The sequence below is a fragment of the Macrobrachium rosenbergii genome, chromosome 14, assembly GCF_040412425.1.
Source record: "Macrobrachium rosenbergii isolate ZJJX-2024 chromosome 14, ASM4041242v1, whole genome shotgun sequence".
Classification (NCBI taxonomy): Eukaryota; Metazoa; Arthropoda; class Malacostraca; order Decapoda; family Palaemonidae; genus Macrobrachium; species Macrobrachium rosenbergii.
In genome coordinates, this window is record NC_089754.1 from 36,529,884 (window position 1) to 36,548,506 (window position 18,623).

The 18,623-nt window shown below is 33.5% G+C and overlaps 1 protein-coding gene across 8 annotated transcripts in view; it reads left to right on the forward strand.

The window, feature by feature from the left end:
* The window catches only part of Dab (DAB adaptor protein), a 231,716-nt gene that overhangs the window by 204,241 nt on the left and 8,852 nt on the right, over positions 1 to 18,623 (forward strand). For 5 of the 8 annotated variants that reach the window (XM_067116424.1, XM_067116426.1, XM_067116431.1 and 2 more), the window contains 3 exons: positions 2,122 to 2,295; positions 3,008 to 3,088; positions 4,097 to 4,273. In XM_067116424.1, coding sequence (XP_066972525.1) covers positions 2,122 to 2,295; positions 3,008 to 3,088; positions 4,097 to 4,273 — 432 coding nt within the window. The remainder of the gene's footprint in view (positions 1 to 2,121; positions 2,296 to 3,007; positions 3,089 to 4,096; positions 4,274 to 18,623) is intronic. The other 3 variants (XM_067116428.1, XM_067116429.1, XM_067116430.1) reach the window with 1 other exon arrangement.

Genomic DNA, 18,623 nt, shown 5'->3' on the forward strand with positions numbered 1-18,623 from the left:
GATTTACTGATTAAAAATATTTTATTCATGGAAGTAGTTCTTTGCTTCTGTGTTAAGTTTGTGTGTACCAGATAAAGTTAAGAAAAGAGCAAGAGACTTGGAACTAACTTTTCCTTTTAGAAATCCAGACTTTGAGATCTTATCCACTTATTGAAAGTTATTTTAACTTGAAATTAACTACCAAGGAATTTAGGGCCGTTGAAACACGGTTTCTCGCCAATACCTTTTTATCAAAGCATCGGATAAAGGTGAAAGCTGGCAAGTGTATATTTTATAACCCTGCCTAATTTTTGCAAGTATTATTTAGTACCTAAGTTCAATAGTTCTGGTACTTATCAGAGTAAAAGTGTGTTTCCTATGCCAGAACCATCAAAATCGCAGGTAAGGGTTTTGAACACAATAATGACGTTAACCTATGACGTCTCATATGGGAAAAACGTCTCTTCACTGTGGCTCTGCCCACTTGCTGATTACATATTCACTAATTGATATTAGTACCCATCCTAGCCTTCAGCAATATCAATGATGGCGAGCATTCTCAATAATTTTGTTATTATTATTATTTTATGGAGGTTCATCGCAACTTCCGCAGCAGTTGTTGGGACTAAGTTGTTAGCTTGGAATCCTTCCATTTTCTTGATATTTGTATTGTTTCTACTTTACAAATAATTCAGTTTATGTAATTCATCCACATAATGAACCAGTCTATAGTTCATTTGTTAGTTCTACATCTATTCAGGGCAAGAGTACAAAAAAGACCATCCGATTCGTTTTACCTCAGGTTTTGACACTATAGCCTTCTACTTGCAGCAAGTCAGGAGCGGTCACTAGAAGTAGAATTCAAATGAAAAGCAATGATACCTCATTTCCCTCAATTGTTAGAGGGATAAAGGTCAACGCCATTGTTTTATTGCAGTTAATGTAACCCATTGCTATTTTTCTTTGTTTTTTTTATTTATATCATACAGCACCCTAAACAGCGCTCGTATAGCGTACTCGCTGCAAATAAAAGGTAATGATAGGAGTCAAGATTTTGAAGGCAAGCTATTATTTACCTACATAATATCAATCAAATGTAACACAATTTATATTGATGTGCATGGAAAGGAAAATATATTGAAATCAGTTTGAATGAGGAACAATTTGTTATAATCATTGTGTTTTAATGTTTTAGATGTACAAATAAAACCTGTAACATTGTACATAATTTATTTACAAAATGTCTTCATTGTCACTCTTAAGGAAGAGGTCAAGATTGTCTAACAACAGCTCCTGCCCACACTTCTGGGGTGGCCTTTTTATAGAAATAATTACCTATTCACGCTATAGTAAGTCTTGCCACGGGTCTTCTCGCTTGTATACAAAGTGGCAAGCTGTAGCACAAATGCAGTCTTGCAACCATAGGGACAATTACATATCCTGCTGGCCATCATTGAATTTGTTGAAGCCTAGACTGTAAGCATATCCATTCACCGCCTACCTGGTGGATGGGTGGAGCCTCATGACATCATATCACGTTAATGTAGCGAATTGTTTTAGGATCCTTGCCTATGATTTTCTCGGTTCTGGCATCGGCGACTTCATTTTACTCAATTATCGAACTTAGGTACTAAATAATACTGTACTTGCAAAAATTAGGCATGGTTATAAAATATGCACTTGCCAACTTTCACCTTAATCCAATGCTTTGGTAAAACGTTGTTGCTGAAAAACCATGTTTCATCAGCTCTGAATCCCTTAGTAGGCCTGTTCCTTATTAGAATATAAGGAATTATTATTTTTTTTTTATTGGTTTTGGTGTTTCAAGTGATAGTGGTGACTATCTTTGAAGTAACCAAGGAATTTTTTTTTTTATATGTTTTAAAATACTCAGTTCCACATTCTTTGCAATGGGAGCTCATTGTTATTTATAACTGAAAACCCATCTATCTCCTATGATCTAATACATTATCCTCATGTACTCCATAACTTGAATTATTTAGAGGAAGATAACCCCAGTTTACTTGTAATCTGTGTAGCAAACTAAGTAATGGTAGTGAAAATACACAAAAATGTTTTGGTGCAGAATTGTGTACAAACAACCTATCTCAGTGTAATTGATGATTCTTTTTTCCATTTCAGGACTGTTTGTATCACCATCCAGTACACAAGATTTCATTCATTGCTCAAGACATGACTGACAACAGGGCCTTTGGTTACATATTTGGGTCCCCTGATGCAGGCCATAAATTTTTCGGAATTAAGACCGAGAAAGCTGCTAGCCAAGTCGTAATCGCTATGCGAGATCTATTTCAGGTGAGTACTGTGCTCTACTGTTGGCTGCTTTTAAGAGTATCTGAAGTATTTTAAGAAGGGAATTGCATGAAATATCTTCATTGTGTCTCTGGTACTCTTGTGCATATCATTTTCACACTGTTATGTGGGGATTGTCTTTGAATAGATGTATAGTTTATTTATTGTAATTTGATGTGTACAGTATATCAAATCGGTATCACAGCATCAAAGGGCATCAGCTTCAAAAGTACTTGTTAAAATCAAATAAAAGGTCTTTTAAAGCAATGTTCACAGAGTTTGGAACAACAATTATTCATATTCTACCAAGAACCAATAGTTGTTGACTAATATTTTGCTCAGTTTCATCAAAGCCTTTAGCTCTTTTCTTTATTTAAATCCATTCTGCTGCCTGTGTGGCATTTTGTAGCAACAGACTTACCCACTGCCATAAATTAAGTGTTCTAAAACCACTGCCGTATTGTATAAATTAGATGCTTACACGCGCATGGTAAAGGTAACCTTTAGTTCGCATTGCTGAAATATTTCATATTTTCATATTAAGTCTGTTTCTCAGAATACTTTTCATGCCAAGACAACCATAATTTTTAGTGAAAAAAATGTTGATGCCATATTTAATGAATGTTTATTTACTTTATATGTGGGGCACGATGCATGAAGCTAGCAAAGTCTTCCTTGTTTAATGTCACCTTATTTTGTATTCTTGCTTTTTCAGGTTGTTTTTGAGATAAAGAAGAAAGAGATAGAATTGGCAAGGAAACACTTAGAGGAAGGGAGGGAGAGAGGGGTGTTCGGGGTAAGTTTCAAATTCAGAATGTATTTTTAGAATTTTATCTTTTTATTTTAGGTTAATGTACCCTGTAGTACTAAACCTGTAAATATTACCAATGCAATGAAGTCAAAGCAGCAGATTTCTCACTGTTGCTTGGTATATTTTTTACTCTGTATTGAAAGGTGAAACTGTATTTTTTCTTCATCTCATTCTCAAATTTTTGTTTTGTAATAGTTTATAAAATAAGTGAATTATTGCCATGCTCCAGATATAGATTTATAGATTTTGAGTTTGAATTTGAGACTAGAAATTAAATTTTTTCATATCATATTATCCAGTTTTCCTTTCTAGTTGCATATGCATCCAGACAGCACAGAATTTTACACCTTTCCTCTTTTAGTACTGTGGGAAGTATGGGTATAATAAGAATTTAAATCTTGGTATTTGACATATATTGTCAAATTATCTGAATTTTACTGTTGGTATTGCAGTAATGTTTTTGAATTAAGTGACAGTCTTGAATAGTCAAGTGCATTGCATTATTAAGGTTGTAATTTACTTTTTTATCTGTTGTTAAATTACTTGAACGCATAAATAAGGAACCAAGACATAAAAAATATGAATAGAATACAGCAATATTTCCTCTCCTGGAGCTTTAGTTACAGTTTTTCACACAGTTTTCTGGCTTGATTATGTACGCTTTGTTGTCATTGATATTTTCAATATTGTGATATATCAGTCATATGGGTGCCCTTTAAGATACCACTGTTCATTTACATACATCAAAGCATGTAGAAGTATGTTGTTATTTAGATGCATTGAATGAAGAACTTTAATATAAAGGAAGGCATTATGATATTTTGTATCTTTACTAAGGTATGGTATGTAATACATATATAATCATGTATGAATATTATTGAATTTTTTTACATTATTTGTTTGATTTGCTTTGAAAATGTCCTGAATATGATGAAGGTGACTATAAATATAGGAAAAAGAAAAGGTTTAGATATTTATCTTGTTCCTTTTCAGGAGTCTTCATTTACCGGGTTGTACGGCAGCAATGGTGACAGCGGAATAGTGAGTGCCAGTCTGACAAGTGGGGCCGGGGGGGCTATTGCTGACTTACTAGACCTTCAGAGTGAGCTGAGCTCCCTTCAGAAAGGGCTCTCGGAAATCAGTCAACAGCGTGCTCAACAGAACCAGAAGGTATTACTGGTGTGGCATCGCAGAGTTGGCATGGTAGACATTGAAGGCACAAAAATGCTATGTTTTGAATGTTGTATATCCCTTTGCCAGTTGAACAGAAGGCATAATTGGTTAGCTTAGAAATGGAACTATATTGCAAATAGTATGCTTGAGCTTTTGCCTGTTCTTCTTATTCTCATTATTTTGCAAATGGACCCCATGATGCTATGTATGTAGACCATTACCCATTTTCGTTTTCATCCTTAAAAATGCCAACCTTGTCTGCAGACTTGGTTATGCCTATTATTTTTTTATGAATGATTTGGTTGATTGACAGCAGCAATGCTAGTTTCATATGAATGGTTTATGAAGGTTTAGGATGGTCTCTCTATTTAGGATGCCTTTTTTTTTTCAGAGTTAGAAGCCACCTCCTTACTAGAACGGATGAGATAAAACTTGAGATTTGACCTTACCATGAATATTAGTTGTTATAGTTGAAATGAAATTCAGTGAAACTACATAGTTCAGGAATAAAGCATAATGTATATAGGCATATAAGTTGTATACATTATATCTACCTACTGTCAGTGGTATGTCACCAAAGGTCATGAAATCATACACATCCCAGGCATGTTAGTCTTAAAACTGAAAATATTTTGAAATAGGTGTTTTTTTGCCTGCTTTGAGGGCTTCACACCATCTTTGTGCAGTATTTAGATACAGCCACTTAGACTCTCCACTTTCTAGTATTAAAGAGATATATGAAGCATTTAATGGAATAGGAGAGTAACCCCTTGAATTTTTAATTTAGCTTATTGGGCAAAATATTCATTCAAAGATCATACATGGTTATTAAGCCTTTATCATTTGTTTTATATATTCTTTTTTAATTTAATCTCTTAAGGTTGTTCATTCAGACCTGTGAGTCACATTTCAAGATGTGCATAAAGCCCGCTGAAAGGATTAGTTCTTGAGTGAGAACTGAAAATTAGAGCAGAGTAAGTTGAAGAAGTTTGGAGAGCTAGGCAGGAAGAGATTGAATGGAACAGATGGAAAATAAAAGGCATTAAGCAATACATGGAACTGAAGGGCCACTACTTTAAGATGTACATTATCATGTATAAAAATTTAAGACTGTTGGCCTTGCTCAATTTCCCATTTTCAGATATGTTTATGGGTTTTAGTACAGCAGTTTCTTGAAAGATAAATGTAAAAAATTGCATAAGCTCAGAAGAAATGCAAAGAGTCTCACTAAATAACAATTTAATTTCCCTTATTTCCCCCTCTGTAGCAATCACAGAGTTGTTGAGCTTTAGTGGTTTACCATGCAAAGATTTGATCTTCAAACTATGGAAGATTGGAAGCCCTGAAAACACATGTCACAGGAGCTTACATACTAGTGAAAAAGAACTGATACCGTGGGCAGGGACCTTAAATGCCATTCTACAGTATCTGTAGAATTTGTTGTCAAATTATAGGTAAACACTTATATCTCCAGATCCTGAACACTGTATTTTTGGAGAGTGGTCGAATGTCATATGGCGGCATATTATATTACCCCATCTCACATCCTTCCTTTTTCTGTCTCTCTATTCAGTATGGAATTGGAACAATGGCACAAAGCAATGGAATGGTGTTCAAAAGTTCTCTTTCTCTCCTTAGTTCTTGCAATTTTCAGTATGTATCATAAAAATAGTGCCCTTCAGGAAAAACCTTATGACCATCCTTCAGTTCATGACAGTTGCAGAGCATATGCAAAAAAAAAAGTGCGTAAAACCAAAACCAATAGTTGCATCCTTCTGATAACTAATATTCATTAAACCAAACAGGAAAACTTTGACCATAAATGCCAACTCTAAGCATGCTCACTCAACATAGTCTGGATATGGCATAGGTTCTTTTTAAGTGTCTTTTGAAGCATTTGATTTTTCAAGGCATCATTATAAGGGAAGAGGTTAAACATGTTGACAGGCATTTTTTGCTTCTGATGGGTTATTCCTCTGCTGCCTAGGTTGATTCTTAGATTGTATGCCTTTTTAACTTAAGGCTGAAGAGGCAAAAAAACTGTTAAAGTTGATGATACCTTCCTGTAAGAACAAGAATATATATATAACACTGAAGACTTCTTATCCATATTGTACTCATGCTCTATTTCTTAAAAGCTTCAGCTGAAAACCCTTAAGAACAGAGTCAGCAGACTGTAAACCCAAGAGTGTTCCGAAGGGAAATCAGCCTTCAGAGAGAAAAGTTACAGGAAAAGGTGTTAAATAAATAAATATGGGGGGAATAGAAAATAAAACCAATACTGTACACCTGAATTCAGGAGACATCAGCAGAAAGAAGGAATGAATTTGCTCCTTGTTTTAAGGTTTGGAGATTAGAAGATTCCACTACTGCACTAGACAAACTGCTGTATTTCACATTTAATTGAAACCAAAATAAAACTGTCAAACTGATGGTATTTATACAATTTTGGATTCCTCATTATGGAATTAAGATCTTTTAGTGCATATCTTCATATAGAGTTAAAAGCTGATATATTCACCAAGTTTTGTTAAATTTTGTTTATAGAAATAGAAAATAACTGATCTTTGGTCAATAAGACCCCCCATATGCTTTTCAAGTTATGTACAGTTTTATGGTACCGGTAGATAGTTTGAGAATTATTAACATTCCATTTCTTTGTAAATAACATACTATATTCTAAGAGGTACATAATCATTACAAAACTTCAAGTGTTTCAACTTTTAGAAGAAGGAAGAACCCTTTATTTGCTATGTTTTTTGTTTGTCTTGCTAATTTTGCTGTATATGTACTTCAGTTTTTGCTTTTGAATTAGAAGAACATATTAACACACAAATTCCATGAGATCTAGCTTGTTAATAATTTAAAAATGAATGGTGTTTTGGCGTGGCATCTGTCTGAATCTTCTTAGTTTTTCATTTATGTTTTATCAGATTTTTTATTTTGCTTATTTTGCATTTCAAATTACGGTAATCTTATATATGCATCCCCTGAAGAGAAATCTACTTGAATAAGTTTCAGTTTTATTGTTTTCACAAATTTCGTCTTTTGGACTGCTATTCATGTGAACATTTGAAATCAGTACAGTACCTTAAGTTAAAATAATGTTTCAGTAGCAGTGAATTGAAAAAGACTTGTAGGGCTGGCTTCTTTCTGATTGAGGCGACTGCGCTTTTTCAGAACTCGAGTACAGATAAAAACTAAATGTTCTTATTTTCAGAGAGGCTTTTTCACTAGAATTAAAATGAAGTAACATTCTACTTATGCTTTCCTAGGACATCTTTTCTTGCCTTAAGGTTGTCTGCAAGGGATTTTTTTAGGTCATTTTTATATTTACCAACATAACTGAAAGTGTATCTTTGAATAGACTAAGTTTTCATTATTTTACTCATCATTTCTGTTATAATTACCATTACTGGTTCATTTAGCAAAGTAGCATTTTTGGCCCTCAAAGAAATATATAATGCAAGGTAATGTGGTACATTTGCAAGATTATTTCACTCTTTTCAAGGCTTTTAGGCAAGCTTACAACATAATACTAGCCCCGTTAAAGAGGCAAAAGTATTTTATTTAGCATTTTTAAAGCTTTTTAGGCAAGCTTACAACATAGTAATTTCCTCATTTAAAGAGGCAAGAATATTTGATTTCACTGGTTTAAAAGTTTTAGGAAAATTGACAACATAATTGCCCCTTTTAAAGAGGCAAGCTTATGTTATTTAACTGTTCTCAAGACTTTTTGTAAAAGGTTACAACACAGTAAAGTACTTTAGGTGAGGTTACAACATAATAATTGCCCTTTTAAAGAGGCAAGATTATGTTGTCACTTGCTTTCAAGCTTTTGTAGGTAAGCTTACAATATTGTAGCCCTTTTTAAGAGGCACTGTAGGCAATACTAAAAACTCTTGGCTATGAGCTTTCTGACCCAAAACATTTTGCCAGCTGTTTCATATTATATATTTCATGTGATACTTTTGCTATCTTCCTGCTGGGACTAACAGCTTTTCATCAGATCTCTCATACTGTAATTTTCACTCCATGAGGAGAAGAATCCTGCAAGCTAGCCTTATGAGAATAGAAATTTGAGTTTGGTCTTGATAAAATACTGAAAGTACTACTCAGAGTTCTTCAGTATCAGAATTGATAATGTTTGGTAGTAATAATTCCTAGGTAGGATATTATAATTAATTAACATGGGAGTTAAGATCTATAACTCAAGAGTCTGTTCAAACTATTTTAGCATAATAAGGGGGTGTATGTAACTCAAAAGGGAATTGAGCTTTCCTTCTGTTGTTGAAGAGTTTTATAAAGAATTTAGTGGTTAGAACATGAGTTATGAGAACATTTTAAAAAATAAAGTGAAAGTTTGAATGACTTCTCCCAGTGTACGGTATATTGGCATACCCAGTACTGTACAGTGGTTATGGAGTAACATTTCTCTGTATGCACTTGTCTACAAGTATTCATTTCAAATTTACAGCATTTTTTGTATTATAGTAAGTTTACTCAACTTTTGTAGTCAGGCCATAAATTATAACCAATTATCAGGATCATCTTTGGAAAACATGTCAAGTCCTTGTTTTATTTACTATGTAGGTATGGAGAGATGTAGGGTGTGGAGTGAAAGGATGCTTGGTAATAGAAAGCAAGTAAGCAATTAATTTTTACAGCAAATTTTTTGTATTTGGTGTAACATAGAAATTCAGGCAGTCTATTTCTCGATGACCGCTGTTGTTTTTTATAACTTTCTTATATTTTCATTATGAAATATGGCATATATGATGATGATTAGGGACTGAAAGAGTTGTGTATGGATAAACTGATCAAAGGGATATACATCAAGAAGTAAAAAAATAAATTAATGGCTTTTGATTTTGAAATCATGTTTTAATGGCATCAGTGGCTCACCAAAGCTCACCATTAAGAAAATTGGTCTGTGCTGCTGCTGCTTTAGCATGAGTCAAATGATGCGATTGTCAGTACTGTTAGCTCTATGCTTGTTACATTTTATTTTTATCAGGAATCCCATTAGTTATGGTCACTGTACATTTTCTTGCACTGATCAACTCTTAGACTGCCGTTGTGTTATTTCTCTTATAGCTTCCTTGATTTTGATATACAGTACTTTTATTTGATACTGATACTTCAGTAGGTTTATTTTCTTTATTTACACTTATATTTTCCTAATGTTGAATTATTCACGCTAAAAAACTGTTTTTTCTGATAACTCCTTTTTTTACTGTTTTTCCTCTACATTTTAATCCTCATAATAGTATAGTAGAATGAAATTTTAGGTCATTAGGTTTTCTTTTATTTAGTTTTATAAACTCTTAAGCCTTCTTACTTGCCACTACAAACGTTTTTTAAAGTATAGTACTCTTTTTGTACTAGCTTTTCATTATAAAGAGTTATGAATCATTCGGTCGTTATGCAACAGTACCCCGTATGCAGGAGTCAGAAATATTTTTTGTCAATTTGCATCAAAGAAGCTGTTGCAACATATTTCAGTAGTTCATAAGTGAAAACCAATCCTGATTTTCTCACTTCCTGGTCATCTACGTTTGCTTCATGTAATTTTCTAAATTGGTCATTTTTCTCCATTTTTGTTTGTGGCAAGTTATACCGATAGCTTATGTGATAAATGTGTCACCTGTTGTTTAAAGATATTATCGCTCACAGATGCTATTCCAGGCAAAAGATAATATCCCAAGAAGTGACTATTGTTCTTTCAGCTCTTGGGAGTGTGGTATTCTCTAGAACACCAGTCTGATAGTACATGATTTGAAGATTTTTTCATATTCATATATAATTCACTAAGGATGTTTTCTTGTATCTAAATATAGATTCCACAGAGATTGAAATTTCTATAGATTGAAGTAGATTTAGAGAAACGAAGAGAGAAAAGAAATAACTTTATTATTGTCTCCTTATGTTAAAGACTAGGATATCATAAGCAAGAAAGGTTTTTGAAGAATTTTAATTTTTTCTGCAAATCATGTTCTATAAATAACTGTCTGCTTGTGTTTTCTTTTAAACACTATTTATTGGTTATATTTTTCAAATACTGTTTATTTCTTACCTTTAAATAAGGTAAGTTATTGAATTAATTGAAAATATCCAGACCAGAGAGAAAGCAATGTGCTGTTTTGGAATAGAACTTTGGTACAGTATAGGCACTTTATGATAGAATTCTTATTTTATAGCAAAAGTGCTATCACACAGGACAGGACAAAATGGATCCCCTTTAAGACCAACTAAGAAATCAAAGAACTAGCTGGAGGCAAGATTTTCTAATACCAAGAATATGATAACTGAAAATATTAATTAAGTTTTAAAAATGATAAATAGCCTTTCTTACATTGTACTGTATACTTTTGAGTTAAATGGTAGTGATACAAGGTAGATTCTTCCCTGGTAATTTCAGTTATTGCTGTTATTATCTTCAGTATAGGGTGAAGGGGTGAACAGCTAAATAATTGTATATACTTAGGTTTGAAAGAATGGGAAGAATAGAGAGTAGACCAAATTTGGGTATCAGGAATAGACCAAATCTGGGTATCAGGAATAAGAGGAACTGGGAGAAACTAATAAAGTTTGGCATTAGAGGGAACCTGAAATTCATTGAACATAGCAATTAGGGCTTACTGATGCAGAGTACGTGTGGGTGGCCTGGTATGTGTAACAAGGATGCTGAGCAGAATACAGTAAATGAAGAAATGATGCCTTTGGGAGGACAGGTAGACCACTTGTAATAGAGAGAGCTAGTCTGGAGAAGAGCTAGGGAAAGTATCTTTTAGTTAAATGAATTGCAATTGATTAATTCCTCCTAGGAGAGAAACTGAAAGACACTTGTTACCTAAACTGACACTCGGTAGGTTTAACATGAATTTTAGGTGCATGTTGAATAGAATTTGCAAGGGCAGTTGTAAGTTAACTAGGGAAGCATTGATTGAATGATTTACTTATTCAATTTATACAGTGTGAACACAAGAGTGAAAATCATCAATGCTTAAAGAAGAGTTGAAAAGGGTAAGGTACCAGTTTGTGAAGCAGATATATCTAATTTTAGTTTTAAATTATGATTAGATTTAAATGGTACACATCCATGTACTACCGAAGTAGTAGTAAGCATTTGTGTATGGAGTGTATTTAAAGAAAAACTGATGATGATCTGTACCTTATAAAACCAGAGCTACCTCTGAAATTGAATAAATCACAGAAATACTCTCCTGTGAAAGTAACAGTATTCGAGTTATTATTAGTAAATAACTAAAAAATCTGAGTTAGGGTTATATCCTTACTGCATTAATTTCTTTGTTTAAATTGATTTTCTATTGACAGGCTTACATTTGTATGTATATTTTCTCAAGATTTTTATTTTCAAATGATAACCCAAATAAATGAAACTGCCTGTATTAAAAATGTTACTGAGGTTGGGGAAACTTCTGAAATTAATAGATTAATTTAATACTGGTATTAATCTTGACCCATTTTGTTAGGTAGAAATAGACTGTTAGTCATTCTCTAGACATTGCTCAATTTATCCAGTGCACGGTTTTTCATCTTCTCTTAGCATAATCTGAATCCACTTTTTTCACTTCTGTATTTATCAAGACCATAACTAATGATCTTTTAAATTTTCAGTATGGAGTAGGTTGTTGTCACTGATTTTGTGTAGATAAATTTTTGTGTTCTTTAATGTAGCTCTCCATTTTGCAATATTTAAGTAGACATTGGAGTCTGAAATGAATTCCTCATAGATTCAAGATGTGGAGTTGGTCAGCCTGGAGATTCCTCAGTGTAGGAGAGGTCATTAAATCCTGAAGCCAAAAATAATTCTGTTGATCTTGTAAGTAAAGTAAAGGTCCCTCAAAGCTTGAATGGTCTCTTTCTTGTATTAATGCCTTGGCCAAGTTACCGAATGGGAAAAGTTCAGTCTGAATCTTTATTTTTCTATACAAAAACTATTGTGAAAGACAATTTGATATCTTTAACCTGTAAGCCTTTGCCTACAGGAAAAACTTAGGTTTTGAGAAGAAAGAATGGAGACTTAAGTAAGGTTATTTGAAACTCTCACAATATGGAGAAAGAAATACATTTATGGAAAGCCATACAGTTTATCTTCAGATTTGTTTGCACATTATTAATTTTTAGAAAATTATGAAAGTTGGAACAGTTTTTGCTCTATTGAGACCTCAGGAATTGCTACAATATTTTGGAAATTAAGAGAGTTTAATGCTGGTACACGGTCATTGCTGCATGATGTCTTTCATTTTGGGACATTTGTTTGGTAGAATTGTGTCATTGAATTGTATATAATTAGTCTTTTGTCACCATAATTACTTTGTAGTACTGTAATAAGTACTGTATTACTGTGCTCTCATAGGGCTGATAATTAATACAAGCAGTATTGTAAATGTCAGAAAATATGCATTTTCTTTTAAAATTTTGTTCAGTTATATTTTTCACCATTACATAGGAAAAGGCACAAACTTTGGACTTAATTATACTTTATTTACTGTAGTATTTGCTAGTATATAACAGATGTACAGAAAATAGGTACACAAGTTTTGAGGATATCCTTGTTAACACTCTTTGCCCAAGTTTGTTGAAGGTAGACTTACATATTTTTCCATTTAATTTTCTTCAGTGATTCAGTGTGCTTAGTTGTAAAGCAGTAGGGAGAGTCTGCAAAGGAAAATGGTTAAATCTTTCAACAGTAAAATAGAACAAGTTGATAATAAGACAGTGGTGTGAGTTTCTGTTTTTCAGAATAATAAATTATTGATGTGGTGATTTTAATAAAATTAAAATACTGTTTTCGTTAGGCTCAAAGGCTGGCCATATCCACCTTGAATTTATAAGTCCATCCATTTACCTTGATACTGTAACCTGATTTTTGTACACAAAATGGAAATGCTACTCCAACCAAAGTATTTTTTAAAATGTAGATTTTGCTAGCACACAGTTTGCCTTTTTTAAACATATATACTCAGTAGAAGTCACAAGGTGCACTGATCCCTTATGTAAGGTAAGTGTTTTATCTCTTGAGTATTTAAGTAAGATCTTAGTCAAGTAATGCTCCAGCACAGGTAACAAGTTCTACATTTCCCTCAAAAAGGTAATAAGGTAATTTGTAAGTACTAAACAGTTCTTGGTAAAACTAGGTTTTCATAAGAAAAGTATCCTTTTACACCCTTCAGTATATAGTAGAATGAAATTTGAAATTACATATGTATAATTACAGTACAGTGTATATATGTCACCTTACTCTGAATATTCGGGACCCTGTAGGAAAGTCATATACAGTACATTACAGCATACTTGAACTTGACCCAGTTTTACGATAATGTTTTCTTAGACTCTACTGCACTCAGAAACAAAGTCCTTTAATGCTTTTGTTTTTTTATGGATTCACAAGAACCATTGTAGCTGTTAGATTATCAGCAGAAAATTAAGAATAACTACTTTTTGATGACTTGTAATGATTGATATTGTCAAATCACATTCTCAAAATTAAGTTAATGAATGTAACATTGTTAGTCTGGTGCAAATCGTGTGGGTTATTGCCATGTCATCTTATGTTGAAGTTTATTTCTTTGTGCAAGAGCAGTCTGGTAACAGTTGCTAATGAGGATATTTATCCTTCAGAATTTGATCATTTATTTTCATGTGCAATATACAATTATCTGGGTGTGTCAATACATAACGAGAAATAAATGACACTTGACTTACAGTCAGAAGACCTCAGAGTAACTCATTTTGCTCTTGTCTCTTAACTGTGTTATAGGTCATTATCCTTACTTAAATAGCTACTTTATATAATGTAGATATGTTCATGTCATGTGATGCAGGACAACAAGTTTGTATCAAATATGAAAATTCTGATAATTTTGACACATAGCAGAAAGATTTACCTTTTAACAAAACTGACATCATACTAGTTACATAATAGTAAAAATACAACTGATATTTTTGCAGTGCAGTTACATGTTAATGGGCGTTGCAAATTAAACTGAATTTCACTCTTTCATATTGGTGATGTCTTGGGATAGGAGCAAATCTTAACAGATGCTTACATCTTTTCTATCCATAAAGTGATTATACTAGGGCTGAGACTTTCCATCATACAATAGTAAGTTTTATGACTGATGCTTTTGTGTTAACCCTTGAGTGTTGGTTGCACTGATGCTGTACCACTTAAATGGTTCTGGATTTGGGTGGCAATAGGGTGTGCTGGTTAGTTTTTAAAGGTCACTCAGTCGTATTTTTCACTTTGTATTATTGTGCCGTGAATCATGTAACCTTTTTTTTTAGTTGTTTTCTGTTATCAGATTTCGTCGACTGAAATTTGGATAAAGATGTAAAATGAGCTGATTTTTATATTTGCAAAATTTTGTTGAACTCATTTGTTGTCCTCATGTGTTGTCATACAAAATACAAACCATGCTAGAGCTTATTCCTTCCTTATTTGGGGATCATACCAAGCTTAAATTTCCAAAGTTGATGTTTTTGTGTTTCCAGGAGACTAAAAGATGTCCTTCTAAGGGGACTGAAACTCAACTCTTTTCCCTCCCTTTTTACTTTACTTCAGCCAAATGCCTTTTTTATTATTTAATCTTTGTTAGTATTTGCCACTTTTGTTATTGTTTATTTTTATAATTCATTGTCTTTAGGAATACTGTAACCAGTATTTTTATTAATACCAGTAAACAAGTTCCTCAGTTGCTTTTGGTATTCACCTCTGTTGTTTCCTTGCCGCACACCTAACATCAAGTTGGGGAAGTAATATTTTGTGTTGTACAGTATACTTAAATTGCTCAGATATGCCTCTCCCTGTACTTCATTGATATGTAATCCTTCATATCTTTCATGTGGTTATCCATGTCAGGGGTCTATTTTATATAATTGAACAAAACATTTGGTGTACTTTGTATAACTGTACTAATATTAATGTTAAAACCTTTAGTACTGTCCTTACATTTCAAGAAAGAAAATTCTCAGCTGAGGTAACTCTCTATATGTAGAAATGAAAAATATATTTGAATGTCATTTCAGTGAATCTTGGCTTGAATTTCAGTTTTTAGAATTCGAGCAAAAATGCAAACACAGTTCTGTACCCTCAAGCCATAATTCCAAGGTTTCATCTTTTCAAAACTAAAGTTCACCACTGTACAAGACTTACCTAAATTGAAGTGAAGGTTATCACACCTAATGTTTGTCTCTCTCCTTCACAAATTAGTCATTCAGCTAGTTAAGAAGAGAGACTTAATGTCTGCCAATTTACAGGATGTATTTTTCCAAGCAGTGGTTATTCCCTCTTCTCAAAATACCTTAATTTAGTCTGGAGAAAGTAATTTAATTTTGGTGCCTATGCTTCAGCTTTTCCATAGCCCAAACCTTTTCAACCCAGGTTATGGCCTTGAAGGTGGTAGCTGAGAAGCATAAACTCTATTGTTAATAAATACAAATCGTATGGTTTAGCCCTGTGAGATCCAAGTCATTTAGCTTAGTGGTCTGTTAAGTGACTTATAACAATAGCTGCATGGATACATTTCCAGGGAACATATTGTTGAGGACCTTGAGTGAATCAGCTGAAAATGATTCCAAAAAGTTCATCCTTTCAAGATCTTGCCATCCAGGAACATTGGAATTTTCATCTTAAAAGGGAATTCTGCCTCCTTTACCTGCCAGTCATTTTAGAGGCAAATATGAACATGTTCTGGTTTTGTGTCTCTAGAAGAGGATAGACAAGTTCAAAATTGTCGACCTTTATTAGAGAATGATCATCCATCTTTTAAGGAATGGCAAGCTTTTGAGGTGTTTTAATAGGAATTTTAAGCATTGCATTGGAATGCAAGGGTAAAGATGTACAGCACTGCATTAACAAGGTACATAACACTTTTATTTGGTGTATTTGTCCTCTTTGTTCAAGTTACAGCATTAAAATAGTGTTTTATCAGTACATGCTGTATTCTTAAGTACAGTGTCATGTTGTGTGTAACTTAAAGCTTACCAGGAGAATTTGATCTCTCTGGGACTAAATATGCAAAAATGTCTCATACTTTCAACTTGGGTTCCCAAGGTGGGGTTCATATCTGTAGATGGCATGTACAGCTCTAGATCGTTTATTCTCATGTATTGGAGGCATTTGGATTTATACAAGATAGTTTTTCTTATTTTAGACATACGACTTTTTTTTTTATTAAATAGAGAAAATGCTGAAATTATGTAATAGGAAATTTGTAATAATGCATGTTTGGATGTACTGTGCAGATATACTACTGACAGTACCTGCTTTTTTTAATATAGTAAGATTATTCATACTGTACAGTAATTTGAAATCCGTATATCTCAGCAGAAGACATGTTAGTTGGAATATAAACCCTCTTCAGGTTAAATTCTTAAGTACAAGTACTCTTTGAAACTAGATAAAGGCCTCCTGTGATTTTACAATACAGTCTTTGATTACTTGGTGATAGATGTGCAATTATTTCCATTGTAAAATGTCTCTTAGTATACAGAATGTAGAACTTACATGTTTCCATGTTATGTCCTGGATAGGGTATCTTCAAGGACTGAAAGATATGTTATTTGGTAACAACATACACATTCCTCTTAATTTACTTAAACTGTTGTCCATGCGATACAGTGTTAGCCAAGGGGACTTACTGACAGGAAAAATAAGTTCTTTGTCTCATTCAGATGCATATCCTGCACTACATCACAAATTTCATGGCATATGCTCTTTGGATGGTACATGCACTTTGGTCTAATGTGCTTGTAGGTCAGTTAGCTTTGATCAGCAGTACCTTTCATCTTTTCTGGAATTTTATCTTTATTTTATTCAAGACACACAGATGACATGTTGGTAATCCTCAGTCCATTGTGGGGTCAATATGACAATGTGGAGGAAGTGGCATGAAAATATCATACAGCTGTCAAATGGGCAATTTACATAGTGCTAGATGTACTTGTAATGTAATTTAAACATCATTTTGTATGTTAATTGCAGAATCTTCATTAGCATGAATTCTTGTTAAATTAAGTCTTGAACATTTACTCAGCTTAGTTTTTTAACTACTCCACTAACATCTTCCTTTATAAAGTGGCCTAATTATGACAGTTAAATATACTTGTAAACTTATTTATTTGAGCCTAAGTACAAAGTACGAAGTAACTAATTGATATACTGACTTCTTGAATATTCCGTTATCGTCATACATTCTAGAAGATGGGAGTGCAAAAGAATGTTCATGTATTACCCTACTAGGTGCATGGAGAGTTTTGGAACAGTTTTCTATGCAAGGTATACTAGTAAAAAAAGGCAATTGATAATTTTTTTGTTTCATGTTAGTAGGTTTGAGTCAAGAGACTGGAATTTGTTTAAGCAATTATTCTGCCTTTTCTCTTGGTATTTTTGGACATTATAGGACTAATAACCAGGAATAACTTCTATACGTTCTGGCCATGTTTCCCTTAAGGTTAAGTGTGGAAAAAGGTTAAGGCTGTAATGGCAGATCTAGGATGAGCTATCATTTCCTCCTTTTCCTTCTAGAGGCCACAGGAGTTTGGTAGTTGCTGTGGTAGACATACTTGTGGAATTCATGTAAAATGGTTTATGTGACACATTTCTAGTGATGCAAGGTTCAGGAGATGAAAGTCCCAAACCTAGATATGGATTTTATCTAGCCAAAGGGATCATACTAGTCGGCATTTGGCAAGTGGATTAGTAAGGAAGGTTAAGGTATCCAAAAAAGTGCTTTGACAAAACAGGAGACTACAAAATTTTGTCCGTGGAAGTGGAAGCTTAAGATTTGTTTACTTGAAGACAGGATCTGTGATTGGTAGCCTGAGACATGGAGATGCCTTCTTGATGAGGATTATTTGGAAATGAGTTCAGTTTCAAGACACTTGAGTGTTTTTGCTGTGAGGAAGAACATGCATATAGATCCAGAGAAGACAGTAAAACTACTTGACACACTGAACAGTTTCCAAAGATGCCTAGGAAGGTCTCGGCACCACAAGGCATGTTTGATAACATAACACCCTACTTTTCTGAAGGTGTTAAGATGTGTTCAGTACCAGTGAATGCAACATGAAATCCTGAACACCTTGACAAGCAGAATATGAGATTAGAGGAGAGTTTGGCAGGCCTAGTTCCAGTTATAAGTCTTTAAAATTTCTAATTTTATCTGTCTAGAAGCATTGGGAATCACTGGTAGAGGGTGGAGGTTCATTTTACATATTCTGTAGTGGTAAATAAACTTGTCCCATAAAGAAGTAGAACAAGTTTCAGATCTCATGGAACCAGTTGGGAAACCATTAATATATTCATTGACAATTACTA